General features: G+C 40.0%; 1 protein-coding gene across 2 annotated transcripts; it reads left to right on the top strand.

Moving 5' to 3' along the window:
* Nucleotides 1–591: 591 nt before the first annotated feature.
* On the top strand, nucleotides 592–17,241 carry crispld2 (cysteine-rich secretory protein LCCL domain containing 2). 2 transcript variants are annotated; one of them, XM_075460853.1, is made up of 15 exons: nucleotides 592–811; nucleotides 2,842–3,203; nucleotides 4,301–4,419; nucleotides 7,935–8,067; nucleotides 9,150–9,265; nucleotides 9,651–9,751; nucleotides 10,313–10,495; nucleotides 10,576–10,636; nucleotides 10,757–10,823; nucleotides 10,916–11,046; nucleotides 11,493–11,536; nucleotides 11,666–11,738; nucleotides 12,105–12,180; nucleotides 13,292–13,422; nucleotides 15,666–17,241. In XM_075460853.1, exons 2-15 carry the CDS (start codon nucleotides 2,934–2,936, stop codon nucleotides 15,715–15,717), a joined length of 1,557 nt encoding a protein of 518 aa, XP_075316968.1. In that variant the 5' UTR covers nucleotides 592–811; nucleotides 2,842–2,933; the 3' UTR covers nucleotides 15,718–17,241. The 2 variants fall into 2 exon arrangements, with proteins under 2 accessions (XP_075316968.1, XP_075316976.1); XM_075460861.1 differs by having other exon boundaries at nucleotides 592–849.
* The last annotated feature ends 2,777 nt before the right edge of the window (nucleotides 17,242–20,018 follow it).

Raw genomic sequence — 20,018 nt, 5'->3', positions numbered from 1 at the left:
TTTAATGTAGCTTTGCTCACTTGCAGTGCTTTCTCCCTTCTTTAGCATTATTCCTGAACTCACGATTTTATTTTGCCTTTTTTGAGTGATTTTTAATTACAGAATCATGTCTACTACATGCGTTGTCCATGCAAGTTTTTCAACCCTAAAACTGCTCCATTTAATTTTCTCCCGTTTCTGTGAATATTTTTATTTGATGTAGGCCTACTATAAATGATGCAAATGGTCTTACATATTTCTTACGGACTGTCTTGGTTGCTCTTTTTTTTCCTTCTTCTTCTTTTTTCTGTTTTAAATACCCGATTGCTATTTTGGCAACAACTCATTAAACTTTTTTTTTTTTTATAAATGTAAGATTTGACAGGTCATCCAGTCCACCGCTGCTCCTTTCTGGTTTAAAGCGCGGTTCTTTAGATACGATACAATCACTGCCTGCCAGTGACAATGCTCGACAGCATGCTGATTTCGATAATTTGTAGTATTTTTTCGCTGACATCAGTTTACGCACGACGAGCCGTGTGCCAAGAATAGGGAGGCTGGCGAGTGCGAGTGTGTGGGGGGAGTAGTGGGAGTGAGGAGAGACAGTCATTTTTTCCTCTGCTTCTAAGGGATCTCCTTCTCTAGCTATATAAGGCACTCAGAGTTGCACAGGAGTAAGACAGTTTCTACGTGCCTCAGGAGCACCGCCAAAAAGAAGCAGCAGCAACAGAAGCTCGGTCCTCTCATAAGGAAATAATTCAGCTCTCCGGCGCGCAGAGGAAGCAGCTCCAAAAACATCCAAGTAGCTGGATACTGACTGAGAGAGACGGAGGTGAGAAAGAGCAGACATCCTGCAAAATTATTTGCAAGGTATTGTAGACTGAAGGTAAACGGTGATGTAACGTGTTGTAGCCTTGTATTTAATGATGTGCATCACTCCTCAGAAACGAGACTATCAAGCTGCTCATTTGGACAGATGTGAGGGTACAGCTCCCGAATGGCCTTGTTTTTTTTCACGTTTATTGATTTATTCAAAACTTACAGTATTAAAAATGAGGGTGCAAATAAGGTTGCTGGCAAGATGCCGCCAGTCAGTACCTGCAGCCTCTGAGTGGAAATGTAAATATGAGAGCAGTGGCACCATGGTAGAAAAACTATTTATGGGCTGAAAGATTATGGGCAACGCTGAAGATTTTGCAAGTTGAATGTATGACTACCAATTATGTATATATTATCAAAAACATTCTTCATCCAAGGAAGCATAAAGGGTTAACACTCAAAGGGGCTAACCATAAAAACAGTTAAAAGCATTGAAAAAGGAAGTAATCAAGCATGATTATTTATCAAACAATCTTCATTGTGGCATGGGCTGTAGTTTATGTCCAAACTTGTTGTGAGATTTGAAAGAGGTGAGTTCCCCATAGAGTCCCAGCACTGGCATGGAGGACCAAGTTCCCATAGACAAGATGTGGAAATGCACGTGTGTTTTTGTCCTCTGCTCTGTCTGTCACTCTGGTACAAAATTCACAAGAGCCATGAGAAGAGCCCAGACAGAAAAGCTGGTGGAGGTTCAGAGGGAAGACAGGGCACAGGGAAAGGAGAAGGGTGTGGTGGCTGGGCTGCCCGCTGGCTCGCAGTGCCCAGAGCTGGCACAGCATGTTGACACAGAGCCGGTGCCAGACCTCAAGCTGCCTTTTCAGCCAGAGGGAAAAGGGTGATGGGATTCAAGGATGAGAGCAACCAGTGCAAGCTAGAGCTTGGTTTATTTTTTCGTTCCTCTCTGATCGCACACTGACTGAGTGCTCCTCTCTCTCCGTACAACTTTGTGATACTCTGATGTTTGCTTTATTTTTAATCTTGGACGTCCTCCTTCTTGCTTGCAGCCTTGAGGGGTAAAGTCAGGTACAGAGTCAGCTACATAATGTTGCTACTGGATGGCATGAAGTGCTTTGCCCAAACACAGTTCAGTGGGGTTAAAAGCTTGTCAACCTGACCTCGGATGTGCTTTTTTTTAGTGTTTGACCCTAAAGTTCAGCTCGGTTTCAAAATAATCAGAGCCAGAAAATATGGATAGAGACAGAGTTTTTACTACTATGCAACAAATCCTAAACAAAATCAGCGCTGATGATCAATTTTAGTTTGATGCGTCGAAACTAATTTAAACACAAAGTTTATCAGTTGCGTATAAATATTTTTGAAGCTGCTCAAAATGATGAAATATTGCACAATGTAATACGATGTAATGATGGTATCATGATTTAAGCAAAATATAATCCAAGACAAACACCAATTTGTGCATATGTAAAGGAAAACATACAATAAGTGATCAATAATAAACAAAATGGGGGGCAGATTATCGAAACAACTTTCACTGTAATGCAAAACATGCCAGTTACATGAACTGCAAAAGAAAAAATAAGAACAATTATAGCTCTCAAAAGAAGGTCTTATTGCGGGACTTTTCTGCTGGATTGCATCAGATATCATTAGTATAACTAATAAACTGTCATAAGCTGGCAAAAGGTTTATTTGATGGAAAGCAGAAAAGCAGGGAGTAGAAAGTCCCTGGCTGAGTAAGAGCACTCTACGTCAGCTAACTTTGCTTTCTTAAGAAACTGAGCCAGTACTCGTATTATAGGATACAGGACAGATTATGAATAATCAAATGTGACCATATCAGCCAGAAAAGGTACTATTAAGAGGAGGGTGACTAATCCTTATTGAGTAGTTTGTCATGGGGTTGTCAGACGAAGCATCTCCTACATAAATGTAGTGATGTGTCCACTCATATTTTAAAATCTGTACTCTACTTTGTTGACTCACACAGTGGGGACAGCCTTATTAAAGATCTCCTCCCTGCAGGTTCCATCTGCGATTCTGAGGAACAGCATTCACACAGGCAGCTGCCATCCACTGTAGCCTGAAAGTACAACCCAGACAGCCGAAGTGTCAGAATGACCTGCGCTGCTGCGACCTGGCTCCCCATCCTCTCCCTCCTGCTGTTTTGCATCACAGACTCGTCTTCCCTCTCCCTGCCTGACTCCAAGGAGCTGAGGAAGCTGCTGAGCCGCTACGAGCAGGAAGCAGACCAGAAAGGCACCAGCAACAAGGCCGGGAACAGGACCAGACGAGCAATCCTCTGGTCGGACCGCGAAGAGATCCTCCAGCTGCACAACAAGCTCCGGGGCAGCGTTTACCCAACTGCCTCAAACATGGAGTACATGGTGAGACATGCTCCATCTATCAAGCCATATATTTCATCCTTATTAACCCTTTATCAAAAAGACCAGAAGTCATCAAGTTTAATCTTGGGATTCACCTCAGAGAGAACTTCATGTTTCAGCAGTAATGAGAACTGAAACAAGGCTTGTAATTTGGTTTTAACGTTTTATTTTGCCCAGAAAACTGGTGATACTGTAATAAAACCAATCTTTTCCTCGCTGCTGGAAACATGTAGTCATAAAGGTTGACCCACCGCCAACCTGCTGTGCCACTCTTTTACAGGGAGAATAATAATGCTGACTCTGTCTTACCTGCAAACAGCTCAGCACTAGAGAATACAGCAAAGTGAAGGAAAGAACAAGCCTTGAGAGGAAAAATCAAGGGACTCTGTGGAACATTTACGGGTGAAGTAGGAGAGGGATTATTGTTGATACACTGAAGATCACTGAAAACCATGTGTTCCATGAAGTTAAGAGAAGCACCGGCTGCCTGTGTGTCTCAGAACTGCGGTTATGGTTTGGAGGAAACTGTCTGTAGATTCACTCTGCTCTCTCAAATTCCAATGAACAGGCAGAGTGTGTGTTTGTGTTAGTAAATGGGTGTTTGGGGTTACAGTGGTGTCCGTGTGTGCATGTTTTAGCGACCACCAAAAGGCTGGAAATTTACTGAGTGGATGTACTTTGAGGGGCCACGCTGTTTGTAGCCCTCACTGCATTCATAGTGGCCCCCTTCACAGCGAGAGTCAGGTGTCTTCTCTGCTTTCCACCCTCCTTTCCATCGTTGTAAAGAATCCCAGTCAGGAAATGTGGATAATTCACTTGTGATTCTAAGAGATTTGCAGTGGACCAAGGCCAGCACCTCAACTCAAATGTCACCATTTAAGGTTAATGTTGTACTTGCACGCAGCTCAATTTCACCTTATTGGAAAGGAAGGGAGGGAGGAAGTGCAATGGCAGAGGCTTTGATCAGGTTGAAGTTTATAATTTATTGAGTCAGAACACGATGTGGATTCTACTGAATACTGAATGGAATTGTTCAAGGTTTTCACACTGGTGTCTGAAACAAGCTGTGAGAAACTTGTCTTACTTCATGTGTGCAGGTTTGGGACGATGAGTTGGAGAGATCTGCCACTCATTGGGCAGAGGAGTGTCAGTGGGACCACGGGCCTCAGGACCTGCTCATGTCTATTGGACAAAACCTGGCAGTTCACATGGGCAGGTGAGATGTAATAACACTCATAGCTTAGTTAGTTTTCTAATGTGTATGGTCTGAAATATTTTTAGCATTAGAAATATTAAAAAGTAAAAATAAAATTTAGATGAGAAATTAAAATGTATTAATACCTTCAACATCGGCCCTAAATGCTTGGGAACAGTGGTTTCTTTTGGATACACTTTCTGGTGGGATAAAATTTGTTAAATATTTATACATTTTAGATAATAGCCTTATTGTCAGCTGATAAGTTATACCCTAATTCTTTATTAATTAGTAATCAGATTTTTACTGGGAAAATAGTACCTTGAAATTATGTGTAAGCTATGTCCATTTGGTTGAATATGAATGCAGCTTGAATTCCATCAGTTGGTGAATAACACATTTTGATCCAGGTCCTTTGTTCAGTTAGTAAAAATAATTCTTAATTGTAGCTGTAAGGATGTGAATGTTGGTTCATTGGTCAGACTGAGTTACACCTGGAATTTTAGCCTTGGTGAGTGAAAAATAATTGTAATCAATCTCCAGGTCTTGAGACTGGAAGTCTTCTTTATCATCACTCTGATCTTTAGTTCCCTCCTCAGATTTCTCATGGGGTTCAGGTCTGGAATCTGGTTTTGCCTATCCAAAACGTTGATATTGTTCTGTGTTAATCGTGTCCTGAATACATTTTTCGGATCATTGCATACTGGGATGTCCATTGTTGCCCAAAATGAAGTTTCTCTACTGAAATTGTGATTTCAACTGTGGCCCTTTGTGAGACGTGAGATCCAGACTATACATTCCATAAACAACATAGCAACACTTTGCTAAAACACTTCTCTCTTCCTGGTTGGATTTAGACAATAACTTTATGTGGTTAGGGTTAGAAAATATCAAGGTTGGCCCTGGGCTAAGATGGATTCTTTTAACAGCGCCACTGTTACCCTTGAGGACATTTTAACAAAACATTGTCACTGGTTTTGCTTCACACAATAGCATTGGGTACAACAACTTGGATAGCGTGAGAATGCAATCATAGTTAATCAAATCAAATCAAATTTATTTATATAGCACATTTCATGTACAAACAATTCAAAGTGTTTCGCATCAAATAAAAGCATTGCAGCAGGGAGTGGAAGAAGCATTAAAATACATAAAAGAATATAAAGAGAAACAAATAAAATAATTTAAATTAATTTAAAAACAAGCAACAGTCTAGATAAGTTAAAAGATAGGCTAATAAACCTATTTTGAATTTACTGTACCTTCATGGACACTCTCTTATCTTTATTTTTCAATTGTTTGTGTAAACTCCTCAATACCTCCCTGCCAAGCTCCCTGATGATTTTCTTCTTCATTCAGCAGCTTTCTCAGGTCACTGGTGATCCAGGGCTTACTACTGAGGAACAGATAGCTGTCTTTGTGGGAATTATATTTTCCAAACATTTTCCAAAAAATGACCCAATCTGTTACCCACTCAGTAATGGCATTTATGCCATCTCCATGAGGCTCACAGAGTGCATGTTGTCTCATAGCACCCCTCATAGCAGAGTTTGTTCTGTTTCCTTAGACAAACCCCTGTTTTGGGCCACGTTTGGTACTGAACAATGGGTGTATAGTTGGAGGTGTGGAGAACCAGGCTGCAGTTTGATTTCCTAATCGAGGACTGATAGTGGAGCTTTTTTTAAATTGTGGAGCAGTTAACAAACTGTTTTAAAGTTGGAAGTGTAGCAGTGAGTGACTGAAATCTCCAGATATTGTCATGAATTGTTTGTTACCTGGCAACAACTGAGCTGGTGACATCAGACAGCGTTGGCAGTGGCGCAGGGTAACATATACTCCACTTCCAGATGAACCTAGATGAGCTCCCTTGGTAGATAATATGGATGTAAACTCACAGCCAACAGTTCAGATCCCAGGCACAAATCCTCTCCCTCACAGTGACATAATCAAGACTGCACCACCATTTGTTAACAAGGACTACAGTAACTCCACTTTTGCTCCATCTGCTGATTCTGATGTCTCTGTCTGCCTGTATCGTCTGAAAGTGGCTTTGGAATCCAGTATATGCTCCTGCAGCCATTTCTTGGTGAAACACATAATACTGTATTCTCAATATTCCTGCGATGTCTTCAAGAATACTCCAAGCTTGTCCATTTCATTTGCTAGCAAACTCACATTCCCCATTAGGATTGAGGAAAGAAAACTTGGTTTAAACATTCTCCACCTCTTTCCTTATCTTAAACCTGCCCTACTTCCACGCCATATCCTCTTCAACTCTTCACGGAATTTGGGGTCTTTTTTCCGGGTAGTTGTTAGCTTTTGGAGAACAAAATCAACTGTCCCCATTTGTTAACAACTCCTCTGGCGGCATTATAGCTCATCATGACATATGCTAAAAGTGTCAAAAGTACGTAGAGAAATCACTCAAGTGGCCCAGTTTATAAACCAGCATGGAAACAATCTAGCAAAAATCTATATTTTGTGGGATAAAAAAAGCTCAATGGAAAATCTCGACAAACAAAACACACAAAATATGAGCAGAGCTGCTGCAAGTTGAAGTTACTATGATGTGGTGCACTCTAGAATTACGAGAGTAAAATCCAATCCCTGAGCTGATGCCTTTCTGGGGATTCAATACTTCCCCTTTCTTTCACCAAATGAAGAACCTCAATAAGCCCCGTGCATTGGTATTAGAACTGTCCAGATCCACCAGAATGGCCTATGTAGCAGTCCCTGGACCTTGGGCAATACTTGGAAAAGAGGACTGCATTAAGATTTTGGTGGAAAACATTAGGGAGGAAAACTTCCTCTTGAGCAACAGTGGTCCTTCCAACATGACAATAATCTGAAACATACTGCCAAAGTGGTAATGAAATATTCAACATCTTGGAATAGCTCAGCCAGAGTCCAGACCTGAATCCTACCCAGAACCTGTGAAGGAAACTAAACAGCAAAATGATGGCAAGGAAGTGTAACTCTGAATGGACAGACACAGTTAGCCTCTGTGTAGAACAGCATATGGCTATCGCAGCAGGTGCCCTTCCAGGAATCTGCCCTCATTCTCACAACCCCACTTCTCCCCCTATACTCCCTTCTTTTCTTCCTGTGCCAGCAGCCCCTGATGCTGAGTATTTTTTTTCCACTCTCCCTCTCTTATCCATTTATAAGCTCAGCACTTTTCAATACCATAAAAAGAGATGTTTATAATGAGACCTTGAACTGATTTGTCGGGCTTTAAAGCCATGTTTAGGTTTGCTCTGATTCCTTTTTTGTCAACTTGATTTGATGTCCCCTGTTATGTTGGGAAATTGACCACAGTTGTTTGCGACAGCTCAAAATTTAACTAATCGTTTAAGGACTGAAAGGAGAGGGAAGAGTCCTTGCAGTGTTTCTCAAGTCTGGCCAAAGCACCTGGCAGCTCCCTCAGATATTTCCCTTTGGCCCCTGGTAGTTGGATGGCCTGTGACTTAGCCTACTGTTTGTCTGTCTGTGTTTGTTTGTGTGCATGTGTGTGTGCGTACTCATTGGCCCCACAGATCCCGTTCACCTGGCTTCCATGTCCAGGCCTGGTATGATGAGGTGAAAGATTACATCTATCCCTACGCGCATGAGTGCAATCCCTGGTGTCCAGAACGTTGCTCTGGGCCCATGTGCACCCATTATACCCAGGTAAGACAACGTCACATGTTATGCTGGTGGTCTAATTGCATTGTTGATAATGATGAATCAAGGAGGAATACATGAAAGTATAAAAAAAGACTTGCATCATCTGCTGCTTTGTATATTGTGAGTCTGACTATTTTCTTTGAGTTTGATATATTTCTCAGCACTTGGTTATGAGCTTAGTCTCAACTCTGTTATAAAAAAAGAACACGGGGGCAGAGGAAAAAGTGAGATAGAAAGAAGAGGACGTGTGGATGAAAAAATTAAAAACTCCAAAGGAACTAGAAATGGAATGGCTGACCTCCTCCTCCCTAAGACTTTGCTTTGCAGCTGCTGGGATGAGTTTACAGAAACATCCAGACCCCTTCCTTTGCCTTCATGCTGAAACCTGATCTCTCCCATCTGGTAGTCATTTCCAGACACACCAGACATCCTGCACTGCTTGACCTGAATTCTTTTGAAGATGCTGTTGAGAGGGGGCAGTGCCAAATCTGAGCATCATCACCTCGTCTCTGTCTTTTATTTGTTGATGTGTCTGCAGAACAGGCAGTCACACTCCATTGCTACCTGTGATCGCACTGTGCTGAACAACCCACACACGTCAGTCCATGTGCTGACTCACAACTCCCGGTGGCCTCTTAAAGTACCAGGAAAAAGATGAACATTCCTGGGGAGGGAGAGCGCACATTTGTGAGGGAAATATGGAGAAGTTTTGGAACATGCTGAGTTGTATTACATGTCAAATGGCACATGATTTTATGATCAGGTTTTCCCTTCAATAGCCTGTTTTACTTTACCTTGCACAGTTGACCTTGCTCAGCCTGAGCATGCTCTTTATTCTTTATAGTTAGGATATGATCAATGGGTATTCTTTCCTCTTCAAACCGAGTGATGAAAACCGCCAGGATTGTGTCAAATAGGGTTCATATGACGAACATTCATCTGGGATATAATTACAGTGTACTAGAACAGTAGAGCAACAAGTGTCAGGTAAGAAATGTAGGCCGCAAGTTTAGGAGCTTTTCTACGAGTCTTTTCATTCAGAAATTGTGCTAACTTTAGCCATTTATTTGTTTTCCCTGTTACAGCTGGTATGGGCAACCACTAGCCGAGTGGGCTGTGCAGTGCATATGTGTCCACGGATGAACGTGTGGGGAGATATATGGGAGAATGCTGTTTACCTTGTATGCAACTATTCCCCAAAGTAAGATCAATATTCCCTAATGTCCCACTGTTCATCAACACCAGTGGTCTCTAGACTTGTTTACATTTCTCCTCCTAGAGGGCTGACAAATTCTGCAGAGTGTGTTCTTAATATAGTTTTACTGCAAATATGCAGCACTCGCTGTTGTAGACATTTGTGACATATTGGGGTCATTAGAATTCATCCAGATGTAAAGAGAAAAAATGATTATGAGGAATAGGGGGAAGAATTAGTTCTTTATTAGTTTTTGGGACTATCGACTTGTTGGAATGTTGATGAAAAGCAAAGAGTGCTGAAGTAATTACAATGCTATGAGCCCAGTGAGGGTGGACTGATGATTAACTTTCTTCTTAATCAAGCTGTCCATTGTTCACCACCTCTGCAGGGGAAACTGGATTGGAGAGGCCCCATACCAGCATGGCCGCCCTTGTTCCCAATGTCCTCCCAGCTATGGAGGAGGATGTAGAAATAACCTTTGCTACAAAGGTGAGCCGACCCATTCGATTTTCATTCATTTTGAATGCTGTTATATTATACATTTAGTTTTTTCCCCCCCTGCTCTTTCAGTATAAATTATAGCTTTTGTACAACTGAAAGTGCTGCCAAGTTCCAAATTTCTCACCAGTGGGAGTTATGTTTCTCCCACTGATATCTCGGAAAACTTGGTGTTTAATCTTTGCTTTTCTTCTCTCACTTGTCTACATCAACATCTACCATTTTGAGAATAGCTGCCAAGTGGTTGGTTAGGCACACCTCAAAACAAAGAATGAGCAGCCACCTTGCTACCCACCATTTTTCGACCAATCGATTGACTGATTAGAGTAGACAAGTCGGGCGTTGAATAAGTGTGGCTCAGATAGAAAGTGACAAGAGGTGCCAAATTGTGCAGTACTGGAACAATATGCATATTTTTCTCAAAGCATGTTTACCTATTCTTGTATAAACCCTTTAAATAAACTAATGAACCTGTAAGTTACTTTAATATGGACTCTCTAACATTAAATTCAACATCAAACACATCAGCCTGATCTTCATGTTGATTTACAGACTCTCAGCGCTCAGAGACTGAGGACATGAATGAGGTGGAAAAGCCTCAGGTACCACTGCCACCTCGTACCACCTCCAGACCAGCCCTCAGATCTCCAAAGAAACCAGTGTCCAAGACCTCCACTCCAAAACCTGCCACACCGAGAGCACCATCTTCTAAAACTCCCAGCAACACCTATCTTGGTAGCGATAGATCGATTTTAAAACAACAATAAACTTGTACATTTTGTTCTTTTTGTTAACGTGTTGTTGCATTTTTACAGCTCACAACATCAAGTGTGAAACCAGACTGCGAGATAAGTGTAGAGGAGCAAGCTGCAACAGGTCAGATTATTCTAATGAATTTTAGTGTGAACTGATATCTCGATGCGGCTTAAATATTCAATTAATTTGAATTCACCACACACTTACTTTTTACTATTAACTTGCTTTCTTCCTCTGCAGACACAACTGTCCAGCTAGTTGTCTGAATAAAAAGGGGAAAGTTTGGGGAACCGTCTCTTATGATGTGGTGAGTCTCTCAAACTCAAAATAAACATCCAGAATCATGCAATCAATCAAATTGTCATTACATACGTAAATGTTCACATCGTGTTGTTGCAGCAATCGAGCATTTGCCGAGCTGCTATCCACGCCGGGGTCATTGACAACAACGGAGGACTGGTTGACGTCACAAGGACAGACAAGTCTCCATTCTTTGTCAAATCCACAAAGAATGGCATTGAGTCTCTCAGGTAGATACAAGTAAAATTAGTTGGACATCATCATTAGAATCAGAAATGTTCCTGGCAAATTCAAAGGTTTTGTTTGCTCCTGAGCTGAAGCTTGTGAAAGACCTCAGGCAGGCGCTTCTCTGTTGGCCAGTATCAATCAGGGTGACAGATGAGCAACATTTAAAGTTGGTAATGGTATGTTTGAACTACTGCATTTAGATGATTTTTTTTATCAGCATAGATAATGCTGATTCAACTCAACAGCAAGCAAAACTTAACAGGAGCAAGACACTTACTGATTGTAAACCTATTCTGTATACATATATTTTTATGCTGAATCCTCAGCTGACGATGCTGCACTGAGGAAAAAAAAACATTTCCCTTTAGAAAACATTTTTTTTTCTTTTTATGGTGTAATGTCTGAAGAAGAATTTTCCCTATTTCTAAACACCTTTGTGTATTTGCAGTAAATATAAATCTGGCAATTCCTTTGTGGTGGCCAAAGTGGAAGGTAGGCTTCAGCTCTTTTTTTCTTCTTCTTTTTTTTCATAAGAACTCTGAGTCATTATTTTATGTACAGTCCAGAAACACATATTAGATACTGTATATTCAGTGTTCATCTTTTCCCTGTGTTTGACAGAATATACTGCTGACTGCTACGCAACAGTGGCTGAAATCTGCCCTTTCAAAAGACCTTTTTCACACTGTCCAAGGTGACTTTGCACATTTGTTTTTCAGAACATCTAAAATTCAAATGTATTCATTATTATATCAAATGTGTATATATTTTTCTTTCATTATGAAATATATTTACACCTTACACAATGACACTAGTATAAAGAAGTATTTGTAAACCTATCAACAGATTTTGTAAAATGGATTTTAACACACTTTGATAAGCAGACGTAAATGTGTGATGTCTTTGTGTCTAACTTCTCCTGTGGGCACCCAAGTAATGAATGTCATCACGCGATGCTAATAAATGTTAAATCAGTAGTGGTGAAGTGTTATCTATTTACATTTTACTTTGCTCCTATCTGTCGTGGCAAATTCATACTCACTTCCAATGTGTTTTTCAGAGTTTTCTGTCCAGCCAACTGCAAGACTCAGCCTTCGTATTGGTCTCCTGTGATTGGAAACAACATCTATGCAGATGTAGGTCTGAAAATCTGTGCTTTAACTCATTTAATCATCTACTCTTCTGACACGTCAAGCCTTTCGAATGCCCTCCTCTATCAACCTGTCAACAAACTTAAAGAAAACAATTTGAAAATCCTCAATTAGACTCAGTAAAGGTCTAATTATAAACCGTATGATTTTCTTTTTGTCTGTACACAGTTTAAATGTTGGTGAAATCTGTTTAGTTTATCATCCATTTTCATACTTCACACAAGACGACATGTGTAGCTTTTACTTCAGATAGAAAGGAAATTAATCTGCATCTGTTGAAATATTAGATTGCACGATAGCTATGGAAAGCTGTTGAATCACTACAGGAATATATCTTCTGCAGAATGAGAGTAATGGCGACCACAAAGTGCAGAAGTTGTGCTCCTGTGCGCAAGACACTGACTGCTCAGAGGCTCAACAAGGCATTATCTCAGACTGAGAGTCTGTATCGCAGAGATAGGGAACACAAAAAGAGGACTGGCTTAGGTCATCACCCCAAAGTCAAATATATTGTAATGATAGTGTGTTAGTCACTGTAAAGTGCCCTCATACTTCATTTATCAGATCTTGCTCTTTACAGCTTATTTTAGAGACTGCACAGTCACACAAGGTCATGTTGAGTTTAGTGGAGCTGCACCTCAGATGACACTGCCCCTTGATGACGCCCAGCTGGGCACAGATCACAGCGCCACAGAGACCCTGCGGCTGGCACACTGGCTCCAAGCACAAGTGCCAAGGAATGTTTTACAGTCTCAGGCACCCAAATTTGTCTCTATAGTGGTGTCAAGGCTAAATGTTGGTTAGACATGAGACATAAACCGTCTGGTTCGAATAGTTGGTGGGGTGTATGTACAGTGTGATCTGTGTTTGGACTGGAAATAAATGATCCTACACTGTTGATAAGAGCTTCTGGTCTGTTGTGGTGGAACCAGACTTCTGGATCAGACTCTACTTCCTGTGTATGTTTGAGCGTGTGTGCTAATTTGTTTGTCTCTGTGTTTGTGAAATACATTGTTTGCAGTGTGCAATGTTCATGTAGTGTAAAGGGGGTTTTCCAGCTTGCCTTTCTCACGTTGGACACTTTTTGTCTTCACAGAGCTCCAGCATTTGTAAAGCAGCTATCCATGCAGGGGTAATCAAAGCAGATGGAGGCTTTGTCGATGTTGTGCCACTGGAAAGAAGAAAAAGCTATGCTGGAGTCCTGAAAAATGGCATCCAATCTGAAAGGTATCACTCTTGTTTTCACGATTGGCAGATTTAGTCTTTTTGTTTCACAGATTTGCACAACAATAAAAGGTTAAAGTCGCTGGTAAATGGATCAGGCATCTTGTCCAATAGTTGCAAGTTTTAGAGAAAGTCTGAATTTCAAACATTTCTGATTTTTAGGTCTGACTCTGTGCAGTCCCGCTGGTCTTAGGGAGCGCTGTCAAAAAATGAAAACATACATGTCTAAACATGGTGTGTGACAGCTTTCAGGCAGCCATGTGTTTGGCAGCTGTGAAACTGCCAAACCCTCTTAGTTGTAATGTATTATCGAGGAATCATGGGCACCACAAACACATGCTAGAACACAATTAAAAGCTGTTCTCAAACCCGCTTCGTTATCAAAATTCCAATTCATTATGTGAAAGCCCTCCTGTGATTTGAAACCAGATTACACTTTTCTTTTTAATTTTAATTTTAATTTAACATTGAGTAAGAAGTTGTTAATTCTGTGTGATGACTTGCTGTAACTTACATAGTTTTGTCAAATATTCACAAAAATCCAAACAATAACCCCTGCCAATCATTTAAATACAGATACAACACAAAGTTAGAAATTCTTCTCCTTGGATGTAGCCAAGGTGTTGAAAAGCAACTAGCCACCCCATCCTCATTCTTAGCCTCGCAAACTGTTCTTTTGTCTCTCTGCATCAAACATAAACAGAATACAATGACCTGCAAATTAGTGAAAACTACGTTTAATTTGAAATAGCACAAAAAGAGCAAGTCAAATGTTAGAATTCTGGATTTGTTTCTTTTAAATATGCACTCATTTTGAATTAGATTTTCACAGAAGTTTGGATTAGACTGGAATTAAACACTCCGTGGAGCATCAGTTTGTGAGCACAAAATTCCGTTTTTGCTGTCAAAAGTGCAGAATTGAACAAAATCTCTGTGTTAACATTTGACAGACTGTCTTAATATTATCTTGAATGTACATCAGGTTCGAATGATTTCAAAATTGCATTCTTTGTTTATAGCAAAAATTTCCTAAAAGTTGTTAACATAGCACGGAGCCTTGAGGCTTTAACAGAAATGTTTCTTAATAAGCGTTCGCACCTGTTAACATTCTAAGGGGAAATGAAAATCTTATAAAAGGATAAGAATGAGTTTAAACTTGAATGCTATGTTGGAGATTGAATAACGTTTAGATACAGAATAATATTTAGATTTGGTTTCATGTACAGCTCAGTTTTAATATTTGACCAATGAGACTACAGTGAAGAAAACCTTGAGACACAACTGAAATAAAAAACATTAAGCTCGTGGTAAAACTAGAGTAGACAAGTACATTTGACAAGGGGAAATGTAAAATATGCCAGAGAATGTTGCTCTTATTCACTCTATCCCATCTTGAGTTATGTCTACTGTAATACTGCATGTAGTGCGTTCCCTGCATGCACATCATGTTTCACAAATCACTCCCATGTCTGTGACCAGCTCAAGTGAACTAAGCTTAGGCAAGGAAGCCTTTGTGGCCAGTTCTGCTGGCATATGGGGTTGTAAGAGTAATGGTGTGGTTTGGTGTGTGGATGGGCCACACATGGGATCTTTGCTTACTTTACCCAGGCATTTCAATTGAGTGTGAGAAGTGCTGAGTGGCTAAAAACAATCCAACTCTGATTCTATGAAACTTAATGCATAGCTGGGAAGGCCTCTCTCAGGGCATTGGGACGGGAGGTCAATAAATGGCTGACGGAGAGTCCGTGCCATGTGCCAACATCATGGCAGAGTGGGCAGCTTGGATTGCACTCTGTTGCTGGGGAAGTAATGACTGCCTATTCAGTTACTTCAGGATGGAAATGCTGTCAGCCTCTTAGCCAGTGTTTTCCTATGCGGACAATTATCTGAGATCAGACACCAATCGTACTGGCCTATCGTGATTATTGATCATGGCATAGCTTCAAGGTCTTTTCGCTCATTGACTAATTTAAGTCATTGAGTTCAACACATGTGGTAACTGGAAAAGTCAGCCTCAGAAATGCCGCAGCAGCAAGTCATTCTACAAACAGCCATCCAAAAAATATCGTGAGTTCCACGATTGCGAACTATTTTTCTGTAATTGTGCTGCTTATTTGGACAATAAGAAAAAAATCTGAATTTCTGAAAGCGAAATGCTAGATTGCTGGAGTATCCAGCATATTTAGGAGACAGTGGTTATATCTGCAGGGGTGGAAATAATTTGTTTCAAAATGTTCGGTTTTCAGCAAAAGCAACACAGACGGAGACTCCTTCCGACTCTTTGCTGTCAAGGTGTAAAACTCCTGAAGTCCGAAGTCCAAAGAGTCAACTCAGCTGACGTAAAAGAGCGGGAAGAACCTACAGGTTTGATACCGTGGCTGTTCATCTGTGTGCGTGCCTTCAGTGGACTCACAGAACATTGATGGACACTTTGTCCCCCTTAGCACCCTTTCAAATAGTAGTTTTCCATAAAAATCCTCTATTATCATCCAATATTTTGATGAACTTTTAAAAAAAAACAATTTCTCATCTTTTCATGGACACACTTAATCTGTGAATGCAGAATGTTTTTATATGCTTTGATGAATTGAACAGCTGGTGCTGTAAGTTTCAGTTACAGGAGTGTATACTGATCACACTGTATTTAATCATTCTGTACAGAATATGCAATGTTTTATTTGTTTTGAACAATAATTACAATATATTAACATGTCTATGTTATATATATATATATATATATATATATATATATATATATATATATATATATATATATAATGTTTTTTTTTCTTTTTTGTTATTTTGGAGTCAACTTTTGCTTTCCTGGGTTATGTTTGCTTTCTTGCTCTAGAACATTTAGACTGTGAAGCCATAACTAGGTCTTAATAGGATTTAGAAGCCAAGTGGTGAGCTTTCATGAGAGAAAGGAGGTTTTGCTGGTTGAAAGGAAAAACCATCAGGCAGAGACACAAAAGAAGAGTAGACAGTGTGTTAAATAAAAGTCAGTGCACTGCTGGAGATAAACACTATCTTGTCTCAGTCCCAGGCATGTGGAAGTACTCGATGGAAGGAGAGAGTTGGTTGCAGTGTCACAAACAGCAGATTATATCTTGTGTACTTCAAATTTTACATTTCTTATCGCTTAGTGCTTTCCCTATTTCTAAGTTTCTCTTGTCCCCATTCTATATTCGAGAATGAAATAACGGCCCCTCCCACCTAAGACAGTTGAATGTGTTGCATGCTTCAGGTACAGAGAGGTTTCTTTCTTTTTGTAAGGGTGTGAATATGTTTATGATTTGTATAATCAAACTGCAATTTATGCACTTTGGAACAATTGAAGCTCTGCATCACACGTAGGAGATTATCTATCACTATACTGGATTGTAGCACTGTGTTTGCTAAAGCCCTGATTAACACTTTTTTTTAGCCCTCAGTTAACATGTCTTGGTTTAGTATTTCTAAAACGTTACTGTTGTGTAATAAAAAGGACTTGTTGAGATTAAGGGGGGGTGGGGTGGTTTAGAGTTAGAGCCAAAAATAAAGAAACATTAGCTGCAAATGTGTGCCTTCAAGTGTATTCCAACTTCCTATCTCTTTATTCTACCTCAGTCCTATCGCTACGCTAAGCATTTAGGTTTTTTCTTTATGGGAATATTTTATTAGAAATGCTACAGGTTTGGCAAAATGATATATAAAAAAAATGTAAATACTGTGTTCTTTGTACTTCAATCATCCCTTAGTAAAATTATGGTTAAGATATGTGAACAAATTTTTCATTTTCTTTTTCTTTTTTTTGAACGTTTTGGATTTCTTCTATACTTTTTGCACAATTTCAAAATAAAGTATGTCTTACAAATGCGGAAGTGCACTTGTTCCTTTTTTGTTGAAAGTCTTGTCAAGAATATATCTTAGACATGCAGTGACGATTCTTCCAGGTTTTAGAGGCTGAATGTGGTTTTGTGCACATTGCCAACTTTGTGCCACCTCATAGTTTGCTTAGTAGGAACATGGTACAGCGTTGCATATCCAGAAAAGGCGAGGCAACCATGGAGTGTTAACTCTCACGTATCTGAGGTCATGAATTTATGACTATGACAAAGTAAAAAGTCCTGCAGAGGAACATAGAATAGCATAGAAATAGAACAGAAAAATGCTTTATTCATCCCCCGTGGGGGAAATTCAAATTGTCATGTAGCTCAATTAAAATATTTACAATGATTGTATATTAGAACAATAATAATTATAAATTAATTAATGAAATTAAATAAATAAATGTGAGAAGAACATGTCAGCAGTCACTGTTAAAAAGCCTTATGGCTGTGGGGACAAAGGACCTCCTGAACCTCTCAGTCCTGCAGCGCAGAGAGATGAGCCTCTCACTGCAGCTGCTCCTCTGTCCTGCCAGGATGCTGTGGAGGGGCTGTTTATTGTCCACCATCAAAGAATACAACTTCCTCCTCATCCGCTGCTCCACCACAGCACTGAGAGGGTCCGGCTCCCTGCCAATCACAGAACTGGTCATTTTCACCAGTTTGTCCAGGCGCCTACAGCTTTTGTCTGTAGTGCCACTCCCCCAGCAGACAGCAGCATAGAACAGTGCGCTCTCACCGACAGTGTGATAAAACATGCACATCATATCACTGCAGACAGAGGACCTGAGCCGTCTCAGGAAGAATAGACGGCTCTGTCCCTTCCTGTACACCGCATCTATGTTGGCAGACCACTCCAGTTTATCGAACATACATGAAGTTGAAACAAATGTGGCTTACTGTATATTCAGACTTGTGAGTGAATGAAAAAAAAAACTGTACACACGTTTTCCATGCTTATACGGCACCTTGTAACCATGGTTTGGTTATTCAAAGCACAGCGTGTTTCAGTCAAGCATTCACACGATTAGCAATGAAGGTGAAGCTCATGTGCAAGAACTTCTCTACTAGCTGGACCACAGCCACCAGCCACTGATAGCCACTGTAACAAGATCCCATAAGTATATTAAATGTACTTTGACCTTAGCAACTGGCTAAAATCTGAATGATATGAATTATGAATGAAATTTAGACTCAGGCCACCCAGGATTTTTTCGTTATCTTTGGAAGAATATCATGGACTATGTTTAAAACCTGGCTGTGCTTCTTGTGGGTGCATGCAGGCCAAGTCATGTGAACAAAACAAATAGTAGTGATCCCTTTTCAAAACCCACATACTGTGCACGATCTGCCATTAGGGCTTTTTTTTACATGGAGGGTGGAAGACTGACAGAATCCATGGATTTGGCTAAAATCTTTCATGATTAATTTCCCATTTCACACACAAAACTGAAGCTCTAGTTTGTCAATTAGCTGAATAATGAAATAATGTCACTGTATACAGTATATGCTACGGCTTCATGAACCTAAATGGAGCATAGGAGGCACTAAAAACTCCACCTCCAGGGCTTTTGTCAGAGGCAGATGTTCAGTTTCAGTTAAGCCCTAGTTGGATGGGGCCCTAGACATGCTGCTGATAAACAGCTTGTGTGATGACTGTTTTACTCCCATTTTCAATGAAGATAAAGATTTATATTCACCATGAAATGCTTAGAGTAAAAAAATCCTCTTGTCCTTAAATGTACTTTGCACAACAAAAGGTTTTGGTTATAACAACGTCTGCATCACAACAACCACAGAGAAACAGCAGAACATTTTTTCAGAATATATATATCTATATACATATATAGATATATGTATTTATACTTTTTAGTTTAGTATTAGTCTTTTTCTATTTCTACTGTATCCAAAAGGATACCTTATGAATTTTGTCTGTTGGGAGCATCTGGAAGCCATGGAAAAAATTCCACATGTGTCAGTACACACATGCCAAATAAAAAGATCTTGAATTTTTGCCAACAAGTCATTAAAACACGCACAGCTGCACTTAGAATCCATAACCACTGCAGGTCTTTCACAAGAACTGAACTGAATGTGAATAAATCTACATGCGTTTTATTAACTATCTACTGGAACCTAACAGACTTGGAAGAAATTATCGCTACTGATCTGGTCACTGATCACCAGCATCAGCATCTCTGTTGTACCATAAGCAGTACCACTTCACTGCTATGTCAACCAACTACCCACTGTAAAGTCCCAAGTTCAAAGGGAAGATAAATCATCATAAGAACATGTATCCCTGAAAAAGTATGCTATTTATATTATAACATAGATTAAACATTTCTCCAGCAATGCTTTGTTTTACAGAATATTGATGATTAGATTTAAACATGAAGACGAACACATAGTAACACTAAGAAATAAAAGATTAAACAAAGATATTCGGTTTGGTTCAGACATTCTGGATCTCCACAAAATGAATCCTAATGGGCTTGGTGTTTCACCTGACTTCTTTCTCTTGCTTTGACCTAAAGACGACAAAGAACATGAATTCTTGTGACAACACTAATCTCTATGGTTTTTCCTAGCAGCTTGACATTTGTGGTCGGAAGACTTTGACTCGCTCTTTAAATCTTCTTGATGGATTGGCACAAGATGTAATACAACAACTCATGGTTGCTTTTGAATTTTATTGGTTTTGATGATGCGCTCACTTTTGTTCAAGCA

Source organism: Odontesthes bonariensis, chromosome 1 (assembly GCF_027942865.1).
Source record: "Odontesthes bonariensis isolate fOdoBon6 chromosome 1, fOdoBon6.hap1, whole genome shotgun sequence".
Classification (NCBI taxonomy): Eukaryota; Metazoa; Chordata; class Actinopteri; order Atheriniformes; family Atherinopsidae; genus Odontesthes; species Odontesthes bonariensis.
The sequence above is the reverse complement of the archived record's forward strand: the minus strand, read 5'-3'. Positions and strand labels throughout refer to the sequence as shown.

Excerpts from the sequence above, each read along its gene's own strand:
- crispld2 (XM_075460853.1), top strand. The coding sequence starts at position 2,934 with ATGACCTGCGCTGCTGCGACCTGGCTCCCCATCCTCTCCCTCCTGCTG. Across the intron at positions 10,496-10,575 it reads TCCCAGCAACACCTATCTTG|CTCACAACATCAAGTGTGAA; the intron begins GTAGCGATAGAT and ends GCATTTTTACAG. Across the intron at positions 12,181-13,291 it reads GAAACAACATCTATGCAGAT|AGCTCCAGCATTTGTAAAGC; the intron begins GTAGGTCTGAAA and ends TTGTCTTCACAG.